A 14,177-nucleotide genomic window follows, 5' to 3' on the forward strand; every position below is an offset into this window, starting at 1 on the left:
GTGTCAAAAGGAGGGTGACTTGCTATATCCTTCTACCTGGGGATTCTGAAGCAGGCACACAGTCGGCCAAGTGGACTTGTATGGCAGCCCTCTGGAGACAGGGAGAAGAGGCCTGAGCTATTGTAAGCTGACGCAGAAAAGAGCAGCCCCAATGCTGCGCTAGCTTGTCCCAGGGCCAGGTAGAAAATCAGGGAGCTCCAATCAGGTCTCTGAAGGGCTCCCTTGCTCCATTTCATCAAGTGTGAACTTGGCAAAGCAAAGTATCTCTCCCAATGAGTGAAGTCGCACACAGCCTCCCTGTATTATCACTCCCATTTCGCAGGGAAATGGCAGCCCCAGGGTCATATAGTGAGTCAGCAAAAGAGTGAGAAAAATAACTGTCCTTCCTGCTGTGTGCGCGCGCTAAGCTGCCAGTAGTGAGATTAATTTGACTGTAACCCAGAAAAGCTGTCGGCCTCAATGGGACAATGCATTTACTCAAGTATTCTACAGCCAACAGGCCCATTTTACATGGGCATGTCTGAGATGCAACATAAGACCCACTGGAACGAGCAGTGGCGTCTGTAGCAAGACTCGGTCCTTACTGAAGTGTGCCGCCGCAAGGTGGATTTATCCGTGAATGTTCGCCCGCACGCATTGCACATGAACGGTTTCTCCCCCGTGTGTATCCGATGATGGCGCTGCAATGCGTTGAGCTGTGTGAACTGCTTACCACACTGATCACAACAATAGGGCCGTTCACCTGAAATCAGAACACAGGGTTAGAGTGACCTCTGAGCTGTACCCGGAGTGCTGCTCCTTTGGTAATCTCATAACATGCCCTCGTATCACAGTTATTTGACTAGGCAAGTACAGGCATGTTCGCAAAGCATGCAAACATATTTGTGGGAATTTCAGATTTGCATAAAATTATACTGATGCATCCAAGGTAAACAGATCATTTCTATAGTTTCAGGGCAGATCCTCTGCTAGTGTAAATCGGTTTAGCTCTGTTGAAGCCAACAGAGCACTTACATCGGTAAGCTTCTGGCCTGAAATACATGAGTTTTCATATTTACCTATATCAATATTTTACTAAGGCAGAAATACTGGGATTTATCACACCCTCTGGTTTCTCTCTTTAAATCTACCAAAGCAGATCACAATACCATTCAGTATATAAACTGCACTTTAGTCTAAAGCATCTTTCACCCACGATTTATTATTTACCCCAGTAAAGCATTTTGTGATACAGCCACGGGGTTAAATAACAGCACAGAGAAAGTAAGTAGGGGTTTCAGATGATTTGAAAATAGATGCAAATGTGATGAGGCAGAGAGATGTCAGGTTGGTATTGCAGATGGCAGGCAATATAGGGGAGAAGGCTCCAGCATCGTGGTAGGATTGTGTGCAGGGACAGAGAAGAGCCCAGTGCTAGACAAGCTGAGGAGAGGAAAGTACACTGAGTGTCTTCGAGCTGGCTGAAGATAGTCTAGGGAGAATTTTATAACTATGGACAATATTAAGCTGGCTTTGCAACGGAGAGCAACTAGATGGTTATAGTGTAGGCTGCACTTTGTACATCAGCAAAGCTAGACAGAAACATTCGCCCCATGCCGTGGTGTTGAAACCTAAGGCGCACTCCACCAGCCAAAAGAGGAGATCAAAGACATGGATGAAGATTTCAGCAGGGGTAGGACTGAGGCTGATATAGATGCAGGTGAAGTTATGGAGGAAGCCATAGAGATAGCCCAATTGCTATAAAAGAGATGGGTGAAGGAGAGTGTAGAGTCAAAGACAATGTCAAGGACACAATCAGCAAAGGCAGTAGAGTGTTTGCTTGGAGCCGCTGGCAGCAGCAACCTGACACTGACTAGAGTTGCATGGTTCAGGTGGAACCAGTAGGAGCGCAAGGCTGCATCGGAGCAGAGATGCAATTGTGCCCATGGCCATTTTGCTTCTACTGACAGAGAACAAGGTACAGGTAGAGATGAACACAAACTAGGAAGAGGAAGCCAGCAGTAAAGGTGGGTGGGAGGACAAGTCTGCAAAGACAACATTGCTCTTTGCAGTGTTTTGAATGGAGCTAAAATGGATGCTCTTTATTTACTAATAAACTTTTCTGTGTGTCATGTGGCATCAGCATCAGTAAGGAGGTATCAGCACAGCTCTGTGAAGTGCTTGCCAGTTAATTGCTGCTATTCAGTCAGCAGAGAGAACACATTTTTGGAGGATGGGGTAAGAGGAAAGGAATGGAGGAAACCCCACCATTGGTTGAAAACAGTTTTAAGAGTTCTACAAAGGGTTAGTACGTTTAAAAGTAATAAAAGTTCTTGGTTAAAGGAGTCCCTCAACATTAAACAGTCCTAAGACTTAGACCTATAGATACACGTTACTATCCTATACACTTTACTTTCCAAACAAATGTTTCCTACCCGTGTGAACTTTAATATGCTGGTAAAGCGAATTCCTCTGTGCAAATGTTCTGAAGCAAACTTCACATTTAAACGGCTTGGATCCGGTATGTATTCTATTATGGTGTTTCAAGTACTCCTTAGAGGCAAAGCTCTTCCCACATGTTTCACACATAAAAGGCCTTTCCCCTACAGCAAGGGTGAATTGGAGAAGGAAAAACAAAGGAGTGTTTTAGAATGTCATTAGGCATTACATGCAAACACAGAGCTATTATATACAAACTAAACATGGGTCAATGTCAAAAAGGATTCAGTGAGCCTAGCTCAGAGGAGTAAAAGCTGCATTATCAGGTACGGAATATGCCTGTTTGAGAAAGCTGTGCGAGGCACCACTCTCAGAAGGCAACCTCCCATCTCAGAGCATACCAAAATATCCCCAAATGTAGGGCCACTGAACTCTTCAGTTAGCTGGAGTCATTCCACTAACTTAGTGGCCCTTGGCTCAGGCTCATACTGAACAGAGTCCTGCTCACTCTTATAAGAAGGCTACTCTGTTTAGTACCCGATGTTCAGTTGTTGCTTAAGGCAAGTTTTCCTGGGTTAACATGTCACTAGTTTTACATTTTCTGCCAGCTTACATTTGTTCAAGGGAGAAGCGTCCATGAGCAGGGGGGAAAGAGAGATTTCTAACATGTCTGGGTAAGAAATGCGAAAGGAAAAGAAGGAATTCCCCACACATGACACAAGCCTAGCAGTACAATGTCAATCCAGCATATGTGATTTTAATTGCAAGTGCATGAAGCAGGTAATTAGAGGTTAAAATAAGCCACTTTTAAAATTATGTTTCTTAGGTTAATTGCTGCATGTTTGCCCAGAATGCGAGTTCATATTTAGCTTTAATAATTAGGATAAAGCCTTACTATCAATGGGACTGAATTTCCAAAGCAGTCTCCAGCTACTCATGATCCAAAGTCCATTGAAGCCAATGGGAAACTTCCATTCCCTTGACTAGGTTTTTGCCCACTTCTATCCACTGCCTGCCCACAAGCAAAGACCATGCAGGGAAGTAAGGGAGCAAAATGCAGACTGTGCAAAGGTGTCTATGAATGACTCCTTTGCAAACAAAAACAAAAAAGCCCCTTCTACTGACATTCACAGCAAATACCTGGGTTTATCATGGGCTTCAGAGTTCCTTTTTAAACCATTTTGAGACCAGTATTAGTTCATTAAACTAAATGGCAGTAAAGCTGTGATGAAGGAAAAGTGTGGAATTCTGCAACATTTCTGATAAGGGCACATTTAAAAACTTGTTTTTACAGCAGTAAATTCTGAAAATGCTACGGGTGAAGCTTTGACAATATTCTCCCGTCTCTCTCAAAAATGCTCTGACACCAATACAGAAAAGCACAATATGCAACAAAAATATACTTGTGCTCCACACTGGAGCTCCTGATCTACTCAGTATCCAGATGGCTGCAATTATTTATACAGCTGGTGTTTTATTGAAGTCTTGTGTTGGCTTTTTCTTTAGGAAATGCTAATTAAAATTAACCCTTTTTTTGTACATTTCCTTAAACCTAGCAACCCGAGTAAAGACAACTATTCACAAAACCATGATCTCTCTCCCTGCCCCTCCCCTCCTTTAAATATCACAAACATATGTCACATAATGTCACAAACTGCAACAGCAGTTAGGTTCTAAATAACATACGTTTTGCACCTGACGTTCCTTTACATGGAGAGGGTGACAAAAGAAGAAACTTGCCTGTGTGACACCTTTTATGATATATAAGCATGTGATTCTGTGTGAATCTTGCACCACATTCATCACAGACAAATGGTTTTTCACCAGTGTGGATTCTGAAATGAAAAAAATACCATTAAGCTAAAAGGTTCTCTCTTCTCTACAGTACATTACTAGTCACTTTTACTGTATGGTTATCCTCTGAAATGTGACTAAAAAAACTGGCATTGTGGAATTCAGTGCTAATTATCTTTCTAAGATTTCCTAATCGATCTGAGATTCTGAGCTGATCCACACAAGCAGAGTGCTGTCCCTGACTATCACATTCCAGGATTTGGGATCAGGATCCAGAAATATTTGAGCCAAAGACGTTTTTGGTAAGCCTAAAAATCTCTACTGAATTTTTACACTTCAAATACAAAAATGGAGAGGGGAAGATATAGAGGGTTACCTAACTGTAATAAAAATATAAACTGTTCTTTTAAATTCCAGCTGGAATCTGAAAATCAAGCAGTAATCTTTATGGCTCTGCTATCATCATCATCATTTTCTGCAATGAGAACTTGGCTAACAATTCTTTTTAAATGATTACCGAGCCAGACCACAGTTTGGCTTGCCGTTCCCTGTGCTGGCTCTGCAGGGTTATCAGGCCTACAAAGTAAAGTAAGTGGCTACGGCTCAAACTGAAGAGACACAGGGAGCAGAACAGGAAAATGACATTTTGATATAAGCTTGTCTCTCTCACCAACAGAAGTTGGTCCAATAAAAAACATTACCTCACCCACCTTGTCTCTCTATATCCTGGGACCGACATGGCTACAACTACACTGCATTTGCATTTTCCTTATTATAGCTTCAGTCCTGCAAAGAGATCTGCATGGGTGAAGTCCAGTGTCCATGCAGAGCAGCTTGCAGGATCAGGGTCTATAATTGCACTTCAGTTGCATCTACCTTTAACTTCCTGCCTACACATGAACTTCACACTTGATTTACTTGACTCCTTTGAATAGTTCTGCAGGAACAAAAATACCAGATGATCAGTTCTCACAGTTAAATATTAGCAGGGGAGATTATACGTAAAGATTAAAATGAAAAAATTAGGTAATTATCTGAAGCGGCACCTTCCTCTGGACCTCCCAAACATCTTGTCTTTCTAGGTCTGTCCTCTAGAGCATAAGCTCTCGGGACAGAGACTGTCTTGATATGCATGACACGTACAATGCTGAGCACCTTCTCAATGCTTAACAAACAATAAAATCATCATAGATAGCATCCTTATTGTCCCTTCATACTGGTACCAGGTAGAGGGGGAATCTCATTCATTTTCCTGACTAGTGAATGCTTTTCAGTGTCAAGCAGTCACAACACTTTAGAGAGTGATGCTAAAAAATCTCTCTCTGTGTTGGTAACAACATTTTAGGACCCACTCCTGCAAATGCTTACTGTGGGGCATAGTGTTTACTATCATGTGAAATCTCGTTGATTTCAATGAGACTATAATGACAGAACGCATCCTGTCTGTATGTAGTACACCTCTACCCCGATATAGCACGGATTCGGATGTAACACAGTAAACCAGCGCTCCGGGGGAGCGGGGATGTACGCTCTAGCAGACTGAAGCAAGTTCGATATAACACGGTTTTACCTATAACGCGGTAAGAGTTTTTGGCTCTTGAGGACAGCGTTATATCGGGGTAGAGGAGTACTTTTAGATTAAGAGACTAAGATCTAATGAACTTCATACCTCAGAGGAGAGAGTGGCCTAGTGATGTCAGAACATTCCAGAGTTCTATTCCAGCTCTGGAAGTGACATTTTGGGGAATGCACTATCTACCTCAGTTTCCCCACACTTACCCTACCTCAGAGTGTGCTCTGAGGGTTAGCGAGGGGTTGATTCTGCAAGGCATTAGCCCCGATACTACAAAACACTTACACATGTACTTAACTTTAAACACATGCTTAAGTGCTTTGCAGCATCGGCCACAGTCGCTCACTACCTTGCAGTCTCAAGCCCCAAGTGAACCAAATTACCTTCACAATCACGCAACTCACATGGACTTCATGGGTCCCATGTGAAAAGGCACAATGTTCTCATTTTCTAAGTGCCATATAAATATTAAGCTTTATTACCCATCATTCCTTGCTGTCTGTCTACTTTTGTGCACTTAATTTGCTGACAGCGACACCAGATTGGTCTGTTTCTAGTCAATTTCACTTCCCTGGGTATTTTTGCAGCATCCTGGTGCTTGTTTTATTTGGGTTACACACACCACTGGGGATATTTACATTTTTTACAAGATTTTCATTCCCACTGCATAACATTTTACTATTAATTTTAGTGTTTCTTAATTCAGTTCAAAAAAATATAAGGCCCCAAACCTGCAAACACCCTAGCATGTGTGTAGTTTTACTTTTGAGAGCAGTCCAACAGATTTCAATGGAACCACCCCCATGAGTAAACTTCTGTGCTTAAGTGTTTGCTGGATCGGGGCCTAACACTATACTTTGGGCTTAGATTAAATGACAGTGCTTCCCTAATTAGAAAGAAAACACTTTGAAAGGGGATATACTGAACCCTCCAGTCAGTCTCCTTTTAAATCCTTGCTCTACTTGAGGGTTCAGGATGTCTTTCAGTGGATTTTATCTTTCCCACCAGAATCTAAAAAGTCCACTTAAGTCTGTTCATACCTCATGTGTGTTTTAAGTGCAGAAGGCTGAGAAAATTTAGCCTCACACTCTGTGCACCCATAAGGCTTGTCGCCTGTATGCGTCCTTTCATGAAGCCTCAAAGCAGTTTTGGAGCTCAAACCCTTTCCACACTGTTGGCACTGATGACGCTCCCCACCACCCTCATGAACCTGAAGAATGTGCCTCTTGACGTCCTTCTTCCTCTTGAACTTCTTACCACAGAGTTCACAAGGGAAGTGGCGCTCACTGGTGTGGACGTGGCGTTGGTGGCTTTTTAAATTGCACCGGTTGGCAAAGGTCTGACCGCAGGTTTCGCACCGGTAAATGATTTCAGCCGCAATGCCATGACTGTGCTTTATGTGCTTGAGGAAGCTCCTCTCGTACAGGAATTCCTTCTTGCACGTGCTGCATTTGAAGTTGCCGCCTCGTTTCTTCTTCTCCTCCTCTGATTTTTTAAAGTTGTCTTCTAATTCAAAGTTGCCATTGCACTCTTCATTCTCAGGCTTCACACTGTTCTCCGCTTGCCCCTCTTCCTTCTCCACATCATGCATGATTTGGTCTTTTGGGAACTTGTTCTCTTCAGTAGCATCCTCGGCATTCTTCTGTTGCTCTCTCAATCGCCTTGTGTACTTCTTTTTGGGGATTTCTACGAATACTTTCCTCCCAGCCAGCCTCCCGCTGGCCCTTCTGATTTTGGCATAGGGAGGCTTCATGGTTTCTTTTTTCTTGTCAACCTTCTCTTTTGATTTGGCAGTTGGCCTCTCAGGGGACACTCCATTGCTGGGTCTTTCCATGGGGGAACTGGGAGAATCAGGAAGACAGTCTGTATGGTCACCTTCTGCCACAACAGTTGTCTTCAACTCAAGTAAAGCATTTGATTGGGTACCACTGTCCTCCTCAGCATCCTGCGATTCAGAGAAATTTTGCAACTCCAACAACACGGATTCAAGCATCTGCTTCTTCAGCTGAAAACAGGTTTCAGACAGGTCCAAGCACTTAAGCTTTTCAGCTATTTCCAGCATACGTTGCACTCGGTCTTCCTCCACTTCTACCTTGGCAGTATAGACAAACTCAAGAAATGAAGCAAAATCAGCTACCTGGACCTCGTTCAAGAACACGTTTGTCCTTGAGCTATCCATGCTCTTCTCATTAAGAAACACCTCCTTGAAGAACTTGCTTGTTGCTGCCAATACAGCTTTGTGAGCAACAAACTCTCCCCTAACACCTTGATACTCCACACTAACCGTCACATCACAAAGGTGGCCCAGAAGACGCAACTGATGCATTTCGTTCAGAAGATTTATCGGTGAGGACTTTGATTCTAGCAAAACTGCATTACTTTCCATCTTTCTTCTTTCTGCAAACAGCTGTTAACAACATCACACGTTAGTTGCCTATCATGGACAAACCAAAAAAATTTAAAAGCCCAACTCCCATTCTGGCACCTTAATAAAGATTTTCAGAAAATCTGGCCTAGATTAGCTGTATCTCAGTTCTATTTAGAAATAAGCTAGCAGCCATTCATAGAAAGTAATTAGATTTTTCAAAAGTTAACTTCTATTTCAAGTCTCAGTCATCATTTTGGCAGATTCACTCCTTGAGAAATCAGAACTAAGATGCTAGAAAAGTTTAGAGTTCAGCCTAATAGGATTCTAAAATGTAATAAGACTAAGTGAACAAAAGAAGGATCAAAAGAAATGCAAGGTGCATAATAAAAGCACACTTACAATGCCAAATAGAATAATTCCTGAGAATAGGCTTTTGGGGTAAACAAAAAGGTATTTTAAAAAAAAAGTTGGATGAAGTGAAAATATGAGTTCTCAAAACACAAAAGTCAACGAGATAAATAATTAGTCCCACTGTTTTATAATCTCCACAAGTTGGAAAAACTGTTCATGGGTTATGGACCATGGTCTGACCCACTATGCCAGCTCTTATGTTCTTATGATGGGCCTGCCTCTTGCAAGGCCTACTGCAGATTGACATTTTTTACCAAGCATGAATGATGGAGCTTGGATGGCTAAACACAACTTCCATTTCTCTTTATCCCAGACACATTTTCTTTTCCCTCTCAGACTATACGTTTTAGGGTTAATTAAGCAAAGATCCATTAATTGATAAAGCATTCGATATCAGCATAGGTTGGAAGTTAATGTTTTTCAGTAGAGGTACAACCCTTTAACCACTTTACATGTTACAATACTTCCTGTATTACTTTATAATTAGCCACTTGTTTACTCATTGAACAAACTACCAAAAGCTGAAAAAGTGATTATTACAAACTGTCTGTGTACGGACACCAATGGTCATCAGCAGAGAGTAAACCCAGAACCTTCAGCATCAAAGTCACCACCCTCTTCTATTTGAGCTACAGAATGCCTTAAACTGCATACCCAAGCTATTAGTTTCCAAGAGTCAGCCCCGAGAGAGACTATCCAAATCATTAAACCAGTGTATTATACTAACATTATAAAACATATAAGCCACACTCTCCATAAAGCTGTAATAATAGAACTAAGAACTACCATCAAGATGCAGAATGCACTCATTCTTGTAACACTGGTCTTCCACTCTACTGGAATTTGTTCAAAAAGGAAACAGCAATTTAACATATTCAATAAGGTACATAGTGCAATGAAAGGCTTTCACTTCCAGTGGGTGACAAACTCTTCTTCAAAGTGCTAGCAGCATTCTCTGCTTCAAGCACATATCTCCGCCAAAAGAAACATCCATATATATTTCTCCTAAAAAAGATGTTATGTCACTGAAGCCTGCAAACTGCTGTGTGGGCACAGGGAGTCTGCCCACATGGAACAGCTTGTAGGACTGTAGACCATGTGCTTATGTACAGCCAGCTATCTGTTATCCAAGTCACATGCCATACTAAAGTGCCACTGTCTAAAGCAGTCGTTTTCAAACGTATTTGATCACGCCCCCCCCTTCTTTGTGTCTGTAGTAGTTTACGCCCTGACCCTGTCACACAAGTATATATACCAACATATGCAGTGGCGGTGCTTCACTTCAATCAGTTTTGGCTTCTGTTTTTCACCTGCGTTGGTTAATTTTTGAGCCAACGACCCATTGTAATAAGAGAAAAAGCAAAAGTGTGATTGTGGTTCACATGTACAATTAAATGTGCACACTGCGTCATAGCAAACAGATGAACACACAGACGGCAACGACTTTGTATAATGCTATGCAAGCTTAAACAGAAATCCGTCAAAAAGCACAGCACCAACTGAGGACCTGCAATATCTGGAGGAATCCGTTTTGCTAGTTACGCATTGCTGTGGGTAAAATGTGCACAAGAAGTCTCCCTTCCCAACCGCCCCCTCCCCCCCAAAAGCTTCTCATGCCCTCCACCCATAATACATTCCACGCTCCCCAGTCTGAGAACCCCTGGTCTAGAGGCAGAACTGCCTGACAAAAAAAAAGATAGAAAGCCAGTTCTGTCAGGCATAATCCAGTATGGCTAAAGTGACTATTATAATCTGAGGCGCACAGTAGAACGGCCACTGGAACAGAAGACTGGCACCAAGTTTAGACAACAGATAAAGCGAGCATGTGAAGCCCAGCTAACAGTGCTGGAAGAATGGGGTCAGGAAAACACTGAAGTTATCAGGCTGACACTCATGGAAGCTTGACCAACAGGCCAGACTCCTGCATGACACGTGGCCCTCAGGTCAAAAAGTTTGCCCACCACTGATCTAGACCAACCCTGACAGGTGTTTGTCCAACTTCCCTAGGCAATTTATTCCAGCGTTTAACCACTCTGACAGGAAGTTTTTCCTAATGTCCAACCTAAATTGCCCTTGCTGCAATTTAAGCTCACTACTTCTTGTCCTAGCCTCAGAGGTTAAGAACAATAATTATTCTCCCTCCTCCTTGTAACAACCTTTTATGTACTTGAAAACTGTTATGTCTCCTCTCAGTCTTCTCTTCTCTAGACTAAACAAACCCAATTTTTTCAATCTTCCCTCATAGGTCATGTTTTCTAGACCTTTAATCATTCTTGTTGCTCTTCTCTGGACCCTCTCCAATTTCTCCACATCTTTCTTGAAATGCCGTGCCCAGAACTGGACACAATACTCCAGTTGAGGCCTAATCAGTGCAGAGTAGAGCGGAAGAATTACTTCATCTTGCTTACAATGTCTTGCTTACAATACTGCTGCGAATACATCCCAGAATGATGTTTGCCTGTTTTGCAACAGTGTTACATTGTTGACTCATATTTAGCTTGTGATCCACTATCACCCCCCCACCGCTTTCCACAGTACTCCTTCCTAGGCAGTCATTTCCCATTCTGTATGCGTGCAACTGATTGTTCCTTTCTAAGTGGAGCACTTCGCACTTCTGTAAAGGGACCCCTGTCTCTGGGATCCAGTGCCACCACCCTCACGTTGTGTTCGGAGTGTTTGTAGGGTTAACCCTCAGCCCCATTCCTTGGCGAGGAAATGTCTCGGTCCTCACAATCTCAGGGGGAGTTGTCCATAGGGAAGCACCTCATCCCCAGATTCCTGGGGAGAAAAACACTTGGGAAGCTTCCCCTGTGCTCAGGGGGCTGCAGGGGTCTGTGAGGAGTGGTGATCTGTGGAACTCCCCCTGTGCACAGGGGGCAACCACAGTCTGTGGGGCTTCCTCTACACCCATGGAGAAGAGGCAGGCTGTGGGGGAAAGTGGGTTTGTGGGCACCCAGGGGGTGGCGGAGGTCTGTGGGGGGAAAGGGGTCTGTGGGCACGGGGGTGGAAGAGGAGTCTGGGGGGGGAAATCAGGGGGCAGCAGGGGTCAGTGGGCACCCAGGGGGTGGCGGGGGAAGGGATTGGTGGGTGCCTGGGAGCAGCAGAGGTCTGGAGAGGAGAGGGGAGGGGAGGGTCAGTGGGCACCCAGGGATCTGTGGCGGAAGGGACTGATGGGTGCCCAGGGGGTGACAGGGGTCTGAGGGGGAGGCGGTCAGTGGGCGCCCAGGGGGTGGGGGGGAAGGAGGCGGTGGGACTCTGTGGTGCTCCCCCTGAACCCGGGGGGGGGAGGGGATCTGTGGCAAGAGGGCGTCAGTGGGCGCCCAGGGGACAGCAAGTAGTCTGGGGGGAAGGGGGTTGGTGGGCACCCGGGGGCGGCAGGGCTCTGTGAGGAAAGGAATCTGTGGGCGCCCAGGGAGTGGCAGGGGTCTGTAGGGGAGGGAGTGGTGGGTGCCTAGGGGGCAGCAGGGGTCTGTGGGAGTGCAAGGGGAGGTGGGGCTCTGTGAGGAAAGGAATCTGTGGGCGCCCAGGGAGTGGCAGGGGTCTGTGGGGGCAGGGGTGGTGGGTGCCTAGGGGGCAGCAGGGGTCTGTGGGAGTGCAAGGGGAGGTGGGGCTCTGTGAGGAAAGGAATCTGTGGGCGCCCAGGGAGTGGCAGAGGTCTGTGGGGGGAGGGGGTGGTGGGCGCCCAGGGGGCAGCAGGGGTCTGTGGGAGTGCAGGGGGAGGTGGGGCTCTGTGGTGCTCCCCTTGAACCTGGATATGTGTGTGTGTGAGAGATGCTATGGGGGGAAGGGATCTGTGGGTGCCCTGGGGTCAGGGGGCACCCATGGGGCAGTGGGGGTCGGTGCGGGGAGGACGTCGGAGGGCACTCAGGGAGCAGCAGGGGTCTGTGAGGGGGCCGGGGGGCTCCCAGAGAGTGACAGCTATCTGTTGGGGGAGGGGGTCTGTGGGCACCATGGGGGTGGTGGGGGTCTGTGGGAGGAGGGGATCAGAGGATGCCCAGGTGGGGGAGGGGATCAGCAGGCTCCCAGGGTTCTGTGGGGGGAAGAAGGTCGGTGGGCGCCCAAGTGGGGGGAGGGGATCGGCAGGTGCCCAGGGGTCTGTGTGGGGAGGGGGTCGATGGGCGTCCAGGGGACGGCTGGGGTCCGGGGGGGGAGGGGGGTCGGCGGGCGCCCAGGCGTCTGTGGGGTAGGGGGTCGATGGATGCCCAGGGGAAGGCTGGGGTCTGTGGGGGGAGGGGGGTTGGTGGGCGCCCAGGGGTCTGTGGGGGGAGGGGGTCGATGGGCGCCCAAGTGGGGGAGGGGATCAGCAGGCGCCCAAGAGTCTGTGGGGGGAAGAGGGTCGGTGGGCGCCCAAGTGGGGGGAGGGGATCGGCAGGTGCCCAGGGGGCGGCTGGGGTCTGTGGGGGGAGGGGGTCGATGGGCGCCCAGGGGGCAGCGGGGGTCGGTGGGGGAGGGGGTCGGCGGGCGCCCAGGGGGCAGCGGGGGGAGGGGTCTGTGGGGCGGCCCCTCATCCCCACACCCGGGGCTCCTCGCGCCGGGGGGGGGGGTCTGTAGGGCTCACACCCAGCCGGGCCCCGCTCACTCACCGGGCAGCCCCGGGCTCCGCGCGGCGGCCGGAAGCGCTGGCCGCTCACGGGCGCTCCCCCCGCCCAGCCAGTTCCGGCAACTGCCACGGGCGGAGCCGCGGCGCAGCCGCCGCCATCGGCGTCACGAGACCAAGCGGCGCCGCCCTCCCGGCTCGAGCCACAGGACGACGGCGGCGCAGAGACATGACGCAAACGGACAGCGGGTGGGGCGGATGTGACGTCACCACCAGGCGGTTCCTCCACGCGTCGCGGGGTTGCCTGGCAACGTTCCCCCCCTTCAGGGGTGGGGCCGCATCCCATCCCTAGGAGGCCTGTGACCCCCCCCCGTGTGTGCTCACCCTGCACCCCCCGACCCGGCCTCCAAACGGTCTTCGCCCCCTTGCCAGGTGGCCCTGCCACGTAATTCAGTTTAACATGGGGTGGGGGCAGAAACACCCCAGGAACACGGGGAACTACACAAATAGGAGGAAGCTAATTCACGGGAAATTAAAAGACACAATCACAAGAGTGAAATGCCTGCAAGCTGCATGGAAACTGTTCAAAACCACCCCCATCGAGCCTCAAACTATAGGTACTAGCCCCCCCCACCCCCAAACACCAGAACAAAGATTTAAAAAGCCACTGTGGCTAAACAACACAGTAAAAGAAGGGGCTAGAGCCAAAGAGGATTTTTTAAAAACCTGGAAGTCTAATACTACCTAGGAAAATAGAAAGGAGCATAAACTCTGGCAACTCATACGAAAATAGGGAGACCAGATAGAAAGTGTGAAAAATCAGGATAGGGTGGGGGTTAATAGGCACCTATATAGGAAAAATCCCCAAATACTGGGACTGTCCCTATAAAATCGGGACATCTGGTCACCCTATATGTAAAAGTATAATTAGGCAGGACAAAAACAAATGTGAAGAGCAACTAGTGATAGACACAAAAAACAGCAGCAATTAAAAAAAAACAGTACATCCGAAATAAACAGCCTGCCAAAAAAATCAGTAGGGTCACTGAGCAATTGAGGTGCTAACGAAGCACTGA

The 14,177-nt window shown here is 47.0% G+C and overlaps 1 protein-coding gene across 5 annotated transcripts in view; it reads right to left on the reverse strand.

Annotated features, from left to right (window-relative positions):
• The window catches only part of LOC115649255 (GDNF-inducible zinc finger protein 1-like), a 32,771-nt gene that overhangs the window by 14,313 nt on the left and 4,281 nt on the right, over positions 1-14,177 (reverse strand). For 4 of the 5 annotated variants that reach the window (XR_003999789.1, XM_030558067.1, XM_030558069.1 and 1 more), the window contains exons 1-5: positions 13,148-13,215; positions 6,826-8,192; positions 4,159-4,253; positions 2,415-2,582; positions 585-742 (exon numbers count right to left, since the gene is read on the reverse strand). Coding sequence is in view for 4 of the 5 variants with exons in the window: in XM_030558067.1 (XP_030413927.1) it covers positions 585-742; positions 2,415-2,582; positions 4,159-4,253; positions 6,826-8,171 (1,767 nt within the window). In the remaining variant the exon portion in view is untranslated. Of the gene's footprint in view, positions 1-584; positions 743-2,414; positions 2,583-4,158; positions 4,254-6,825; positions 8,193-13,147; positions 13,216-14,177 lie in introns of those variants that run through there. The other variant, XM_030558068.1, reaches the window with a different exon arrangement.

This window comes from Gopherus evgoodei, chromosome 3, assembly GCF_007399415.2.
Source record: "Gopherus evgoodei ecotype Sinaloan lineage chromosome 3, rGopEvg1_v1.p, whole genome shotgun sequence".
NCBI lineage: Eukaryota > Metazoa > Chordata > Testudines > Testudinidae > Gopherus > Gopherus evgoodei.